Source organism: Genypterus blacodes, unplaced genomic scaffold (assembly GCF_046128005.1).
Source record: "Genypterus blacodes isolate CSIRO-AG114 ecotype Tasmania unplaced genomic scaffold, CSIRO-AGI_Gbla_v1 ptg000012l_1, whole genome shotgun sequence".
In the NCBI taxonomy this organism is placed as follows: Eukaryota; Metazoa; Chordata; class Actinopteri; order Ophidiiformes; family Ophidiidae; genus Genypterus; species Genypterus blacodes.
In genome coordinates, this window is record NW_027466826.1 from 1382690 (window position 1) to 1400346 (window position 17657).

Here is a 17657-nt window from a genome sequence, read left to right on the forward strand (position 1 = left end):
AAATGTGAGACAAAGTTTCAGAATTAATTGGCCTTGTAGCTTGTGCCAGTAACTTGGAATAGCATCGCTGGAAGTCAATTAAGAAAGAAAGGAGGCTTTGCTCTCAAAAAATGACACTAGCTACAATTAGAATTCCTCTGGGGTTAATAAGCACTGCTGCAGGTCACAATCGAGTCAAATGTTTTCTTCCAAAAGACTTTCATTGACATGTCGGATCACACATTCTCACGTTTACTGTTGCGAAATTCACCAACGTTTTTATTGGTGCCGTGGTGTAACTGAGCAATCTGTAATACTATCCTAACACCCGTTAGAAGCTGAAGGAGAACCTGAAACAATCAAGAAGCGAGTTTGCTCGAAGATTCTGGGAGCTGTAAAAAGGCGATTTGCCACAAAATAACAATAATGAAAACATAATAGCAAAGAAAATTGCTTCTCGAGTTTCTCTATATTTGGTAAATCAATACTGAGAGCCAAGTGAAGAAGAGACGGACACCAATCAGGAGAACAGTGTATGACGCTGGGTTATACATTGCATATTGATTGATGTAAGCTTGGCAGGGCTCAGCTTAGTTATGGAGACATGTGTTTATGACCTCTGATCTCAATCACAGAGATTCTTTAGATGGCTACGCTAAGGGCCTCTCCATCTCACCGATACAGATTGGGTCACTGCACAGCACCACAACAACGCTTTGGAGAGGCTGCAGTTTTAACCACGTATCAGACGACACGGGAGCCGCTCCGGGCTGCATGATCCCATGCAAATTAGATTGCAAAAGCTCCGTGCGTACGCTCTGTAATCTCCACAGAACAATTCAAATAAGCAGGCGATTCGATATTATAACTACATCATGGCAAGTCTGTCGCCCAAATGGTTTGGTGCCAAATATTGCAATCCCACCATCAAAATCAACAGTAAAAGAAGTATATAAAGACTGATGATGACATGCTTGTGTATAGATTTACTTAGACACACTGTTTACAGTTAAAAATATTTTTTAGAAGGGGTAATGTATCCATATCTATGTCTATCTATATGTATCTATATATACACAATATTAAGTATTTGTAACATCAATTTAAAATTATCTAAGCCAAAGTGTACCTAGTGCGCATATATGTTATGTCATGTGTATTGACTCGAACATTCTTATGATAAACTATATGGCTTATACCTAGCATTCCAAATAAATATATGAAGGTGTGGGGAAACCAAGAATAAATAATTTGAGATAGAGAGAGAGAGGGACGGACAGACGCGACAGATAGATGGATGAAGCTCACTGCAGTTTGTGATCAACATTTACAGCTGAAGGATGTCTGAAGAGTGAGACACATCCACTGTGACAGGCAGCACAGATGGATTAACAGATAGAGCTGGAGCAGTGACCTTATTTTATCCCATCACTCCAAGTTACCATCCAAAATTCCTAGTGGATGGAACATTTTTAATTCTACATCAACCTTAGCGCATCCCCCCCCCCATCCCCCCAAAAATGGTGAACGATTATTCCAATCATGTCAGTGTAAAAGTCAGAATTCAGAAAAGAAGAACAGTGTAGCATTATCCTGGAGTTTGCTACCCATTATTCTAACAGCACGGTTGGCCGCCTCAGATTTCCCCCATTGCTTTGATGGTAACGTTCTCCGGCAGGCCGCTCAAATAATAACCATCTCTTTGTGTTGCACAGTGCAATGTTGCTGTAATGTTTGGGCCGCACTATTAGTCACATTTAACAAAGACACAAGTGAAATAGACACTTAGGTATGTCATTACCCCACCATAATATATGAATGTGTGTCATATTCTAGACTTGCATAGTGACCATTGGGATTGTAGTGTCTGTTATTCTAATACTATTACTACTACATATAATGATAAAATGAAAAGTGCAATAACTCACCTCCCCCTCCGCCCAGAAGACTGGAGTTTGCTGCAAACAGAAAGAAAGACAAATCAGTGATCGATCAATAGACAGAGCATACAACGAGTACATTTGGTTTTTGAGCATTTTTATTCAGCCACCCATTTGATTCTTCAACATCGTACATAGGCATTTATTTACCTTACTGGAGTGGTTTGTACAAAATGATGCTCATAAAATGTTTTATAACACCTAGTGCGCTGAGCCTCGATTGAGAGATTGCCATGGGATTGAGATTGCTTCGTATGGTATTTTAGTAGTGTAAAAAAAACAAGTTAAGTTTCTTGTCTCCCAGCAGAAGATTACTGGTAATGTTTGTGTAATCACTGCTAGGGGGATGATACAGGGAAGAGAAGAGGATAGTGCTTGGGAGAGAATGCACTAGAAACAAGTTATGTGTAGTTATGTTAGCAACGACTTCTTTAATTAAACCTGTGTGAGCCAATCATTTGCATAATCTACTACATTCAGCATTTGTAGTCAATGCGCAACAACACAACCATCGTGTAAGCAAACTAATGGCAACAGCAGAGATGTTTTTTTCTTTTTTGGCTTGGCAGAAAATGTGTGATTGAGTGTATATTAAAAGGCAGATTTGTTCTTTGGCAGCGGCAACACAGTGGTTAGGTTCAATAAAATATGTGGTTCATTAACAGCGGGCCCATAGTCACTTCGGCACAGCAGGGGACCGAGCTCGGCTTTGCAGGATCTATTTTTTTCTAATGGAAACGCATCAGAAGCTGAGAGGAACTCTTTAATGCAGGCCATGTGATCCAAAGGAGTGTGTGTCAAACATAAAAAGTTGTCCAAACAGCAGAATTGAGCCCTGTTCAATCATATTGTGCTCTTATTAGCTCAGAGTGAGAACTAGCCACGTGCTGCTCCAGTGAAACGCCAACATTAGTCATACTTTAGCAGTATAGGTGAAAGGTAACATCATAGCGAGGTATCTGACTGGAGAGGGAAATCATTAAAAATTAAGCTGTTTTCATGTCAGTGAGAGACATCTGTTTCACATGTGATGTTTGAAGATTAGAAAGGATTTAAAGTACAGCTAATCATTTGGGTGATAGTGAAAGTGGGCATCCTATACGTTTGATGTGTAGTTCATGCAGCGGGCAATGGAAGAGCTAAACTCTGTAACGTGCCTTTAATGATCCTCGCTTCCAACTCCAGCGTCGACTGCCATTAGCAGTGAACAGAACCCATTAGATGCTTATTATTTCTCAATGAAAGTTTTGGTGCACAAGCAACAGATAATGAACATGTGGCATCAGGGTCAGCGCTCCAATCACAACACTGTCCTTACTGTTCTTTGATTATGTGAAGAAGGGTGCTTCTGGAGGTCACCGAGCTTCCACACCTTTCTATAGCTACATTACGGCTTTGAATTGTCCTCATTTCAGCCCTACACATGTGAGTGGACATGAGCACAAAGAAAGCTCTCCCGCTGCAGAATTTGTGTTCCATCAAATGGCTTTTGTTAAGTGTGCACACATACAGTAAAAGCACAACAAACACACACAAAAACAGCTACCCAAACAAGCGCGCACTAACAATCTACTGTCATGTTTACAATGGCACCTCTCCAGGTGTTTCTGTGAGGAAAAATACTTTGCCGCTCTTCAAGCTTTTGTTTAGCTTTGGAATCTTTCATCTATTTACATCAATCGCCGCTCAAATATGCGTCACTGTTGGCAGGTTATTGCTGGGAAATTCTCACCCGTAAATGTAAAGGTTTATAAACATGAGATAGTTTCTGAGATGAAGGCGCGGAATAGGGCTGCAAGGCAGGCTTGGCAGCATAACACTTATATTAGTCTATCCTATTGTCGATTCTCTGTCATCATTGCAGTGAAAGAAATGAGTTCAGGATGAGTTCTCTTTCAAAGCAAGCCAATAGAATGATAGTTTCTGGCAAAGTCTATCACTATCATCTAGTCTCCGGGGGAGCCTCGCTATTCCTGAGCTATTAAAACACTGGGGTTTAATTACCTGACATTATGGAAATGCATACCTGGGGGGGGTGTGTGTGGGGTGCTTCATTTACCCCATACCTAATCAGAGACTGGAGATGTGCAACCTAATCAGTTTCAGACAATTGTGTGTGTGTGTGTGTGTGTGTGTGTGTGTGTGTGTGTGTGTGTGTGTGTGTGTGTGTGTGTGTGTGTGTGAGTGAGAGAGAGATCTGGGGGTTGCAATGTTGGATGCTTTCTAACCACATGCAAGTTGTTGTGTTCACGGCAGCGCATTGGGAGATGAAGAGCGTTCGGCAGGCGTTTTCATCTATGTGGTGGGTTTGATAAATACAGAAGAAGGGAGGAGTAAAAATGCTGCTTTATGCCTTTTAATCTCCCCTCTCTCTGCATCCTCGCCCGCACTTTAATCATTAAAATGTCTTGAAACATCCGTCATGTTTTGATGGCTTATCTTTGAGAGCACGGTGCTGCTTATACCTTTTACCTATGGAGTCTATGAACTCAAAACAGCAACGCATATCAGGGGGGACACTAGAATGGGGGAGGTGGGGGGCTGCTTTCAATCCCTTTTCAAGAGCCAGGAAGCTGGAGACAAATAAGAAACATCTGCTGTAGAGGCAAACCTACAGCAACACTGTGAGCAGCCATGCACTCCTGGCACCATAAGCTTCAGGCTAAGAGCTTGTGCCTTATTCAGAATGACTTGCCTGAGAAGTGCTTCAATTATCCCGACTGAAAATCAAAACTGAAATCCATATTTGGCCACATCCACCCCATAATGCATATTTTATAGTGTGTGTATTAATTATAAACTAGCTCTCCTTGCTGCTTGTGCCTGCCCTGGGCTCTGTCTGACTATCTTATGGTGGATCAACACATTTCTGCCTGTAGCAAAGTAGTAGGAGAGCCAACAATTAGTATTATCAGAGGACCATTATCCGTTTCTTCTACAGTGGCTGAGCCCCTACATATGGAGTTGTCTCTGTGACTCTGTGTTTAATGTTTTCCACTTTCACACAATAGCGCCTAAGGAGAGAAAAACATCCTCTACTTGTTGGCTGGTGTGTCTCCTCCCCCTCGGGAGTTTCATGAATCAATTTTCCTTCAAGGACAGAACAGACCGGATCCCGACAACGAAAGCTGCTACAAAGATCAGCTCACATTAGACAAAAGCTGCTGCAGTGATCTTGAATTGCAATGTATAAAGAATTAGATTTTTCCTTTCATGAGGTAATAAAGAGAAGCCGTGTTCACAGTGGTCCACTTAATGAAAAGAAAAAGCAAGTATGACTCGGGGAGCCAGGAGCGGTGCTGTTAGCTGTCCCACTGGTAACCACAACATGGGCCATAAATCTCAGTGGAAGGGCTCCCCAGGCTGCCTGGAGACGGCAGGTCATTAGGAAGTGCTGGGTCGTGGCATTAGGGAAGCCCATCCAACACATGCCTGCACTGTCACTGTGGAAACACCCACTTCCTGTCTGCCCTTTGAACCCCTAGGCACCCCCCAAAAAAACCTCAGACATCCCTCAGCCAATGCCAATACAGCCTGGCCTCCACGTTGTTTTTTTTCCCCAGCTGCAGAGGCCAAGTCAAAGAGTGTGACAGGTACAGTTTATGAGTCGTGGCATCGCATCAAGAGAGCAGCCCAGACACAAACACAGCGAAATGAAATGGTGAAACTACACTCTTGTCTCAGTGTATCCATATATTTGCAGAGTGCTCATAAAAATGGCTTGTGCGCGCTTCAGTGTGCGCACCCCGTGTGTGTGGAAGGCAGCGAGGCATGGACCTGGGCGGTGTATTCAGTGTTGTCAGCAGAGCCCTAGATCATGCAGTTGAATGGGAAGTGCTAGTGCATAACCACAAAACCTCAGGGCAGTAAACAGATCCACTGTCTCCCCTCTGCTCCCCGCCACCTTGACTGAACCTTTTAAATATGCTCCATCGAATAAACACTCAGCTTATCCTTACTACTCCTTCACACTGCTTCTCAATAAGCTCTGAGGTTAATAGTGTCCTTTGCTGTGACTCGGGGATAAAAGGTGGGGTAGAGAAACTAATAAAAGAATTTATGGTTCAGGTTGCCCACCATGTTGCAAATAGATAGGTCACTGAGTGTGGTAATTCTTCAAAGGGGCCAATACCGCCACTGCAATAAAAATGCTACCAGACTATCTCCCCTTTTGTGAGGCATTCAGACATATAAGCAGGACCCACCCCACCCCCAACAAAAGTACAGAGTAAAGTGGACTGATAGGAAACCTAAGCGTCTCGCGTGAGCTCTAGCACACATCTACCAATTTCTCCAATCAAAGTCATCCGTCTCTCAAAGCGGGCTACATAATTTTCATTCATTTCTCTCTGGTCCATCCAATCACATGCATGTCTACGGTTTAAATGTCTTACGCTAACATTTGTCTCTGAAGCTTTCAGTGTACCAGACAGACACATTCAAACACCTATTTCCCCTTTCCCGCTGCACTATACAATGCCCAAATCCTAAATCCTCAGATGCGTTCCGTGAGTTTGGAGAGGACTTTGTAGCTCACATCCCACTCAGGTGAGAAAATGAAGATGCTATGTATGTTTTTACAATAAATCTGAAGGAGATAGAAATATCAGAATGCAAACAATTGCATCCACTTTAATATCTGTCGTCATTTAATTCAGATTTTTTGATATTTTGACCCACACCTACATAACCAATTGCTCAACAGAGAATGTTAGACACTTTGGAAGCACTCAGTTGTAGATTCAGTTAGACAGTCATTAGGTGTCGCCTCAGAGCTCCGATCAGAAAATCAGTGAAGAAATGTTGCCAAATGCCCTCTGAACAGAAAAAGGCCCTTCCCCCAATACACAAACTTTTCCACTCCACCAGCCTTCCTAACAAGCGTTCCTGACTTGGCCTGTACACACTTGTAATCTCATATACCCACACAACCACACACACGCACACACACACAAAGATCATGGAGCATTTTTTGCTAGGATTTGATATCTTGAGCATTTTGGTCTGTAGAACTCTGTCTTAAATAGAAACAGTTCTAACCTTTAAAGACAACGCCTTTGTTCTTTCTACTCTCAGTGGGTGCTGGAAGTCACACAAACAAAAATAAAACTTAAATGAGCCAACAGTTGTGGGATAAGAAAGGAGAGGCAAGGGTGGTATTTCTTATTTGTGGCACATTAAAAATGCATGCTACACCACACATGCTGCCTCTCCAGATAATTCTGGTTGGCATTTTTGTTCTTTATAGCTTCCAGTGATCCCAGAGGAGCCTGACTGAGCCAGGCCAACTTGGGTTAGAGGTGCTACGCAGATCACAGGCTCACATCAGCAAAGTTAGAGTGCGACATTTGTGTCCAAAACAAGTGGGCAAGGTTGTGCTACAACAGCATTGCAGTTACCAAGACCTCCACCATCTCATTGACAAAAGCTAAATCTTTAACAATTCCTGTTGGATTGAAAACGAAAGTAAAGTGATTTTCTGGCTTTTTTGGGGGGCAAAAAAAGGACAAAATGGTACCATGAGCATTAACATAGGGCCATTGTTAATCATTACATTCATGCACAAGCCTTTAATCCTAGAGTGAACTGGTTTCCTTCGAGCACTTGGCATTGAGCGTTACTTTATTAACTTGACTCGACTTGCCAGCACTGACAGCCTAGAGTTACACGGATGTGAAACAGTCTTGTAGTATTGTTAAGCAACACAACTGCTGATGGACTGGTTTAGTAATATTTCAGCCCATATCACTTAACCGTCCCTGCAAACTAATTTACCTGATTCTGGTATATCGCATGTGACCAACGTCAAAGCTGTCTAACTCGTCTGTGATGGAGATTTCACCAACTGCTCATCTCATTGGAGAAAGTCAAATGGTACCACCCTGCTCCATGCTTGTGAGGTCTTTGTTAACACAGCATGCCATACAGTGTGATTTATTGCAAAGATTTATTAATCATAACAGCAACAAATTAGGCTAATCCTGTAATAACACAGAATACTCTACTAAGGGAGTGCTAAAGAAAGGCAACCATCTTTCAAAATAAGTGATCCCAGCCACATATAAAACACTCTGTTGGGAATAAATTATGTGATAAATTATGACTGACAAATATATATGTTTTCTTGCTTTCTAGCAAGAGTAGAAGTAAAATTGGATACAAAAAGCTGTGAAATGCCTCATGTTGCATAAAACTACGTGAGGCATTTGCAGCCAATTTAGTTCTTCTGAGGTAAATTGGCTGCCCTTGTTTCACCAAGGATAATCCTGAAACTGAATCGGCTGGCACAATACTCAAACTCAAGCAACATGACCATGGAAATTTCCATCGAGGCAGAATGCAAGCAACTAAGCCCCCCCAGCTGTAATAAAACTGTGGGTGCACTTTAAGTAGAATGGTTGTTGAAGAGTTGAAATTTACATTCAAAAGTGTTCTTTATACACTTTATATCGCAATGTCAAACCGGCTACATTTTACTTTTCTCTGCAAGACATGTCACAAGCTGTGGAAGTGAGTTGTTTGTGTAATGATCAAGTGAATTCTATATCGCCTGGTTTTCGCTTTGACATACTCATTACAGTTACCAGACGACCGTGGGTTGTATTTTAAGCTTATTCATATTCATAACAGTACTTGTCATATACTGTTCAGAGTGAAATTATGCCATTTTTCCAGCTTGTTTGAAAAACTACGGCATTAGACTGATGATGTCTGAATGTATCAATGTGACAACAGGCTGGTGTCACAGTGATTAATCCCTTTCCTCTGCAGGCTTGTCACCTTCATAACAAAGCAACAATACCAGATGCCAAAGCCAGCCCACACATCTATTGTTATAATTACCTGACCTTCAAATCCACATTAATGAGCCCACGATGATCCCATTCTCTTTCATCATTTGGCTTCCGAGCCCTCCTTTTATCTAACAAGGTCACCTTTCACAACACTGCTTTCTCCCTGAAATACACATCCCCCTCATAAATATACATCCACCTGCATCTGCTCAACCCTCAATTCTAAGAACGGCGCTTGGAGAAATTACAGGAAAATAAACCTGTAGGTGGGCCGTGCAAAGCGGGAATTTTTATTTCGTCTGAAGTTGGCGCTGGGGGAGAATCAACGACACCAAAGTTAGACGCAGACGGCAACTTACGTTTTAGAAGACTTATATAACAATTGTTTTCAACAGTAAGGACCCAGGCTATTAACATAGGAGACACAGACTTGCACAAGAGCTGCAAAAACGCAGAGGAGGCAGTTGATGGAGACAGAGTTCATTAAATAAAGTTGTTTCTATCTGTTCCAGCTATTTTAATATAACATACTGTGAATGTCACATTATAAAAATATCTACCTAACCAAAGTTATTGTCAATTAAACATTTGTTTCACCACATTTTATGATTAGAAAAGCCTGCAAGAAAATATTGGAATTCATAATGCAGAGTGCAGATAGCAAAGTGCTACAGTTTTTTTTATATATTTGATGCCAGTTAATGACTCATGTAAATGTTTACAATATCATCTTATCCTCTTATTTTAATGTTTGACCCAATATCATTGTACCTCACTGCTCATACGGCCTAACAAGCTCTTAAAGAGCCCCAACAGCACAATCATTGACATTTTGTCTGTCCATAATGCAGACTTTAAGCCAGACCATTAGGAAAATATCATGTCAACACTGCAGGATACTTTAACTTATATTCTCCATTCCTGCGCAAATGAGTCAAATATGAGGAGGAGCTGAAATTTTCTGGGTGAAATTAAATGGGTTATCTGCAAACTTCACAGGGCCAAGTGTCACCATGGGGCTCGAGCAGGATTTGGGCCAGCAGCTACAATATGGATTTATCCAGTCACTTTTCAGAATATATTAGCCACACATTAATGCAGCCATTTTGTTACTGGTGATCAGGCCCAAACTGTTATGGTAAAAACCTGCATGGTTCCTCTCGGCCTTCACAGTCCACTACCCGCAGCTTGGTACCCATCAGGCAGTCAGACATTCCCTCAATATATCCAGAAATAATATGGCAGGGATTTCTCAAGATGGAAGAGCCAAGACAGCATTAAATTGAGCCTCCTCAACTACTGAGGTGTGGCTTTTGAATCTTTTTGGAAACTGATCTTTTTGGGAAAAAAAAGTTGCCTTGCCCTGGGGATCTCACCCTCGACAGCCAGGTCAGGGTTTATACACTGATAATTAGAGTTCATATATCTTTAAGTGCATAAGAACATTGTGTTAAGAAAGAGTGCAATGTGTTTTTTTAACACTAAATGTATTTCAACTTCTCTTACTTCCTTTGGAAAATGCACTTAACCGGCACTTAAGAGAATCCATTCCCACCAGCGTCTATTTGATCACCCCAGTGTAAGTGTTGAGGTGATGTGTGAAGGGAGTGCTGGCTCCAGAAGTACTACGTTTATGTCACAGACTCATCTCATCTCCCTGGAGTGCCAGCAGCAATCAGGCTGCAGCAACCCGATCGTGAGTCCAGAAGAGTTACAGTGCATTATTGAAGTTACCATGGAGGAAAACATTTCCATATGGGTGCTCACCTCTTCTAACTGAAGGAGTAAGTAAGTATACTTAGATGGAGAAAGAAGGTCAAAACTGTATATATTTAAACAGCTTGTACTCTGTTACTTCTCTACCGTCATCAAATGTCATGTAAATGAAAGAAGACGCATTAATTCCACTACAGTGTGATTGTACCATTAGAGCCTCTACAGAGAGAAAGCCCACAAATTATATTAAATTATCTTTTGTTCATAGTAACTGGAGGTATTAAATGAAGACAGACCAGTGTGTTTGATGAAAGATCTTCCAACGACAGGCTAATCTTTCTTGAATGAGAGATGAGCTCATAAATAATACGACCTGTTTCAACATTAATAAAGGCAGTTGTAACAGTTTCACAATAGAAGGTATTCACTTTGACAAAGAAGGCGCGTCTGCACTATTGTATATCACAGCTGTCCACAGTAATTTTAAGAACTCAAGGCATTGGCGTTTCGATTTTGACAATGGACAATTTCTCCATCAGATAATCTAGTTTACTATATGAGGATAACATCTGCAGAGTTTTTAGTCACACACATTGTATGATGGTTAAATTAGCAAGAGGAATGTCAGTGGCTCTACCAACAATCTACCATTGATTTCAACTTCAATGCAATGGAGTGTTTCAAAAGGACGGCTACTTATTAATATCTTTTGGAGTAACAAAATGTCAGACTGCTACAGCCCCTATTTTGGGAGATTTTAAACTGCAAGCCATGAAATAGTCAAACACCTTGCTCCCTCGATGAGAAACAAACCGACAAGCAGTTTTCCTCTTGGCAATGTTACTGGATAAGTCTGAGCTTGAATAAAACATGAATTAATTCTTCTGTCTGTTCTTTCCCCCAGACTTGCCCTGTCTTGAGCACCTTAGTTCTTGCCGTTCTTCCGAGTCATTTCTATATGTCAACTGAGTTGATACAATCCATCAGTCTGCTCAACATCAGGTTTACAACACCGAAGCAGCTCACTCAGCAGTCCTACCATCTGGCTGACATTCATGCTGTATTGTAATCTTCGCTACTTCTTTCAATGTAAAGCCAATGCAGTAAATGGTTTGTGGTGAAATTAACAGAACCTTCATTGCTATTGAAATTCAAATACATTTGAAAAACCTCAAGCTATCCTTTACCTGCTACCAGGTAACAGATGTTTGTACTCAAATGTATTTTTATAGAAGTACCAATAGTTTCTTGAAAGGCCCCACCAAATGATAGCACTGACAGACATGTTGGAGGGCATGCTGCAGTTGGCTTAGGGTCACTTAAGGAGAATAGACTGACAATGGTTAAATCTCTCTAAATGATATTGCCATCCTTGTCATGAACCCTGCAGTGCTGTGTAATTGCAGCAGTCCATTGGCTTGCCTCCAAGCTCTTAACTCCGCTGCTGAACCTCAAGACACGCAACTGTGGGAATCTTGTTTGGTTATGTGAAAAAGGTAAGGTTTATGCACAATTTTCTCTCTCTCTGATGTTCTGATGAAAAGAACGTGCTAAGAATATGGTGTGGAGCATAAATGTACTGGCTTTAAGTGTGACTTAAGGGTTCCCTGATGCTGCGTAAAAACCCTGCTGCTGGCTCTCCCAACAGGAAGACTTCAGTGAAGGCTGCCAGCACAGACAGATAAGAGTTTTGACAGGAAGGTGCAGTAAAGGACTGCAGTGTCTTCCTCTCAAATAGCACTGACTCAACAGTTCACATCCACTGTTGGGGGGATGAGCAGGAAAGAATGTAGGTAATAACCAGAGGCAAACCCTGTGGTACTTCTAGCCACACCAAACCGAAGTTTAGATGAGACTGTCAGCTTTAGTGTTCCTGTGTTACAGTCTCCACAATAGGAGGTGGAGCGGAGAACAGAGAGCCTCTTCAAACACAAAATCACGCCAGGACGCTAGTTACATTATCACTTCTGGACAACCCATTTATGTGGTTTTCGCCCATGTGCAAGGTTTGTTTCAATGTTAATCGGAGCTAAATTCACACACACAACTGAATGATTTGTGTTGATGATGAAACATCTTTTTAGCATTTTTGTGACATTGAAAATATTAAGCTTTGGCATTACTCTGTATTAGGTGATCGAGGCGGAAGTGTATTCCAATATTTAGAAATTTACATTTTTGATTATGTTTTATCACAGACTGTAACCCATTTAACATTTCTCATCCAACCCTCACAATAACATTTTACAAAATCGCTACATCATCTGAAAAGAGCTATATAAAGTAAAGGGGAGAACAAATAAGAAAATTTGAGAGAAACAACTATTTGTACTAAAACAATTTCATTCAGTATAAATTGTGTGCCTATGCTTTTCTGTGGCTCAAACTACAGTGTTCGTGACAGTACTTGCATAAGAATGGATCCAATGCGGCTTACAAATATCTTCACTTGAGCAACCTTATATGGTCTGTAAGCATGACATAAAGCTGGGAAGGTGACTACAGGCCTGTGTGTTATAGTGGCACTGTAGATAGGAAAACCCTGGGTGGCGCTCCCTTTTGAGATTTGTTTGATTAGACCCCATAATTCCAGCTCCAAATGCAGTGGGTAAATTACAGGGAAAATGTTTCAATGACAAACATTAACAGTACAGTACTAACAGCCTTGTCCTTTAAAAAAAGACTCCTAGGAGAAGGTGTGTTGAGGTTTAAAAGTAGACACGGCATGATATCGCTCTCTAAAGCTGGTTACATCGTGACGTGGTCGGACACCATTGAAGCCTTAAACCCCTACCTCACCTTGACACTAGGCCAACTTTGATCTTTGGTGCGTGGGAGTGTGAAAATGTAGGAGCACGGTGGTTAAAGCAACCCTTTTAAGACAGACACTTTTGTTACCGTATGTATCACACTATATTCATTTTATTACTGAAAGATCAAAAAGCCAGTGACATTTCACGGGCATAAAATCATCTTTAGGACAGCTTGGGTAAAATGAATGTGTGGGGACTGAGAGATGTGACAGGAGCATAGAGGCAATGTCATTTCTACCATCATAATAGACTAGATCAATTATGCCAGCCATAACAAAGATGTGAGTACCTACACTATGCTACCATTTGCCAGCATCAAATACGGCCAAAGACGCAGATGGATCCTCACTGTGGCATGTTACCATATCACCTCACTGTCCTCGTGATGCAAAAGGCTTTTGTGCCGAGGCTGTTAAAGGGAACATGAAAGCCATTGCAATGACAGCATTAATAAAAGTGAATGGCTGCAAAAGAAATGAGCTTTGGGAAATCTATCCTACAATCAACCTCAGAGGGCAGAAAGAGACCTGTGTAAAAGCACACAGAAACACACAACTACATACACACTTGACATGATTCAACAAGACCTCTTGGTTGTCAGGCCCCTTCAATAACACCCACAGTTATACGGGCTGATTCTACCAACAGGAGAAGGACTCAGCAGTAACCTTGCATCCCAAGGACACATCATTTGAAATGCATTGGGTGCCGCAGCACTGTGATATATCCTTTTTCCAGAATTAACCTCAGGTAGTCTCTCCTGTCACCGACCAATAGGGAGTACGAGTGGGGACAGGTCCCAAGTCCCGCAGCACAAACACAGAGGACTTCTGGTTTGGCTTTTAGTACGTTGTTCAGTTCGTAACGCATGAGGCAAACATGTCAAATTGCTTGAAAGATATCACAGGTCAGTCAGTCAGTCAAATGTTTGACCAAAGCAATTTAATTGTGAAACAATTGCTCGAAAAATCTGAAGGCTGGAAATGTCTTTGTGACCTCTATTTGAGGCTGAGCTCTATCCGAGTTAGCTCAACCAAGACGCTGTCCAGCCTGTGAGCTGAGGGTTCTTCTCTGTCTCCACAAAGTAAATGTGAGTGCAGGACGGAGAAGAAAGAAAAGTGAAGCCACAGATGGCTAAAAGCATTCATGATTAAAAAGCAATTCAGTTAGGAGGGTGAGATGGATGGATGGCCTAAATGGAACAGGCAGCTATACAGGTAGAGTGAATGACTAAAGTGGTGTAAATCAGTGTGTTTTAATTAAGCTGCCAGTATCACATTTGTCAAGAGTTTAAAAAAAAACTCACAATGCACATTTATATGCAATTTAAAACATTGATTATGCCATGATTAAAGCAAAATTGTGTCTTTTTCAATGTCATTTATACACATTATTTAACTAACTCATTAATGTAATGCAATTGAAATTGGCACAAATCGAAGCGTGCTTACTGTAAGTATCAGACCTAGATTATACAATTGTAAATCGATTTATTCTGGCTCATGTGAGCTACCTCTGAATGTATTTCGTCAATGTACAGACCTGCTTTGTCCTGCAATTAAGCAACACGTACGTACATGAACCATGCAGCGCAAATTGCGGCCCGATTGTTGTGCATTCACAGTTTAGTTTGCATAAAAAAAACATCCAATTTACAAAGGCTGTTACTAATTGCGCAATCAGCGAATCTGCCCACCTAGTAATCAAATTTGGCGTTTGGATTAAAGTTTAAAAGGCACAGTAGAATGATGAAATCAACAACCTGGACAAGCTGGGAAAATAAACAAAAATCTAAATTTGGTGATGTTGAAATAGAAATACTTATGAATGACGTAACAAAATACCTACAATTACAGTGACCCAATTCAACTTTAGACACTAAATACCCAATTTAGGTGCCCATTACTCCTAAAATCAATGCAACAGGAGTCACCAGAAGAACTACTGAGGAAATTAAAAAGAGATGTCATGACATAAAAAGGCAAACGAAAAGAAGAGGTTTCATTTAATGTATCCCAAGCCACTGCAACCTCAGGATTCGGCATCAGGGACAGTGTATGACCAAATGTGGACTGTGATAAATCAGTGGCTCCTGTTGTTCTGATCCAGATGCAAGAAAGTGCAAGGTTGCAATGAGCTTCACTGTTGCTGGGAAGGAACGGGAACTTTGTGTGGGAGGTGGTCTTTTTGTTCTTCCAGGAGTCATTATCGCATGCCTGCTCAATCTGTACCTTTTGGCAGTTACGTGTTGGGAGAGTTGAAATAGAGTCTTGTTGCAAAGACTGACAGCCGACATCTATGTTTGTGTCTTGCTGCCCAAATCATGCCACAAGAACACTTCTTTAAAACACTTTTGCTAATTTGCGCCTGTGGAGAATTTTCTGAATTTTCTGAATTGACTCCCGCAGATTGCATGACGCTTAAATTAATTCAACAGAATATGTAATTAACTGCACTTATAATGTACCCGCTCGTTATTTGTGCAAACCGCCCTTTAATTCATATGCATGTTTTGTTGGCCTATCTTTCCCTTTTGCTATACGGAGACACACAAAAACATGACTTGAGACCCAGTTCGAGAAACCCAAGTATGTCGTACAAAATGTACAAAATTGTGTTCATCCGTCAAACATCTTGGCAACACATTTGCATTTGAATTAAAGGAAAATAAGCCTTTCACAAAAATATCATAATTGCACTCCAAAACTTGCAAATGCATTCTGCAGACAATTCCCACCACAACTTTAAACCGTATGCCGCCATGATTTATTTTAAGCCTTTATCCAACATGCACTACAGCCCATAATGGTTTATACAGCATCTTCCAGCATGTCTCATCAAAAGCCGTTCATCAGTGTCAAAACAAGCATTATTTTTGCCACTGCAGGCGCTGAATGAAACGGTGCCTGTTCAAATGTGTTTATGAGTGAGGGAAGTGGATGCCTGTTGCCTCGTGCACCAATGAGCAGAGGATGAGAGTTTCATCCTCCCATCTTTAATGGGATCGGATGGTGGATGAAGCAGGTTGCAGCAGAATCGTGCAGTAGCCGCTAATGTGCAATGCAAGCGTGGAGTTGTAATGCAAAGGATGTGCCATTTTCCTCAATCGCCACCAAAAGGGGATGGGAGGAAGGGAGGGAAGGGGAGAGAGAGAGAAAAAGAGACGGGGGAGTATTAATTCAAGAAGCCCTGTTGAAATTCAAGACCAATGCAAGCAGTGCAGGATTAACCTTTCTGAGCACCCTGTTCTTAAATGAAATGGATCGGCCCACATTCATTGGCCCTGTGGTCAATGTTTCCTCCTGTGTTCACATGTCTTCCAGGCGGGGAACCTTGTGTGTATGTAATAGACAAAGAGGTCTGGGAAACTCTGAACTAATGGGATTGGATGTCCTGTCATGTTTTTTCTTTTCTATTTAGCGAGCACAAACACTCATTTTACAACTTCCACTGATATACAGTATGTTACACCAGCAAAGTCTGACCCCTTCCCATGAAGCGTTACGAGTACAAAAACATACTCTGTGAGCTCTGTGGTCTGCTCAGGGAGCCGTGTTACTCTGTCAATATCCCTCTTTGCCTTTCCTCTCCCTCCTAATAGGAAAATAAGCCACATTCATTCTTCAATTTGGCCTAATCAAGTTTGAATCGAGTTAACAGCCGTGTGCCAATCTTTGGATGCACTCCAGTTGCAGATACGCATGCTCCAATAATGTCTCCTGGGTATATTTAACTCATACACAAATACAGGGTTGTCTCCTGCAAATATACGGTGTGTCACTGGCTAGCCAGATGGCAGGGATCGGTTACAGCGCCACAGCCAAGACAGGCGGCATAGTACCTTTGAGAAAGCTGATATTTGTGAATTTATGTATTTCTACTTTTTAAGATTTTATGAAGGATGTAGAGATTTCATTGCAGTAATAATGTTTTGAAAATAGCCCCATCATGTACCCGCCCCTATCCAGCATACCCCACACAGAAGGAACGACAACCAGAGTTTCCCTGCAAAATCTTCATGTTCGTCTCTCACACACTCATCATTAGCTTAGTCTGTGAGGGCTGATTCTCCGTATGGGAGGCTGATTAAATGGAAGGCTATGTTGAAGCTAACAGCCCAGAGGACAAGCAGAATGTAAGGGAGGGAGTCACATCATGGGAGCCCATTGGCCTGCAGTGTCTCCTGCTCGGCTAATGTAATCTATGATCGCTCCCATCCCAATTAAAGGAAGAAATGGCCTCAGAACAGCTGTAAAGAGAAGCCTCACAGGAGCACACTAACTGCTGTTAATGTCAGAAGTCTCATTTAAAGAGCAGCATCTGTTTAGGCTCCACACAGGCCTTGTGCCTCTGAGCATAGATAGCCCTGCCCATCTGGAGTGTTCCAACTCACTCAAATGGCTCATATTGTTTGG

General features: G+C 41.6%; 1 protein-coding gene across 4 annotated transcripts in view; it reads right to left on the reverse strand.

Annotated features, from left to right (window-relative positions):
• The window catches only part of macrod2 (mono-ADP ribosylhydrolase 2), a 380406-nt gene that overhangs the window by 268381 nt on the left and 94368 nt on the right, over window positions 1-17657 (reverse strand). For all 4 annotated transcript variants that reach the window (XM_076162202.1, XM_076162186.1, XM_076162194.1 and 1 more), the window contains exon 4: window positions 1908-1937. In XM_076162202.1, coding sequence (XP_076018317.1) covers window positions 1908-1937 — 30 coding nt within the window. The remainder of the gene's footprint in view (window positions 1-1907; window positions 1938-17657) is intronic.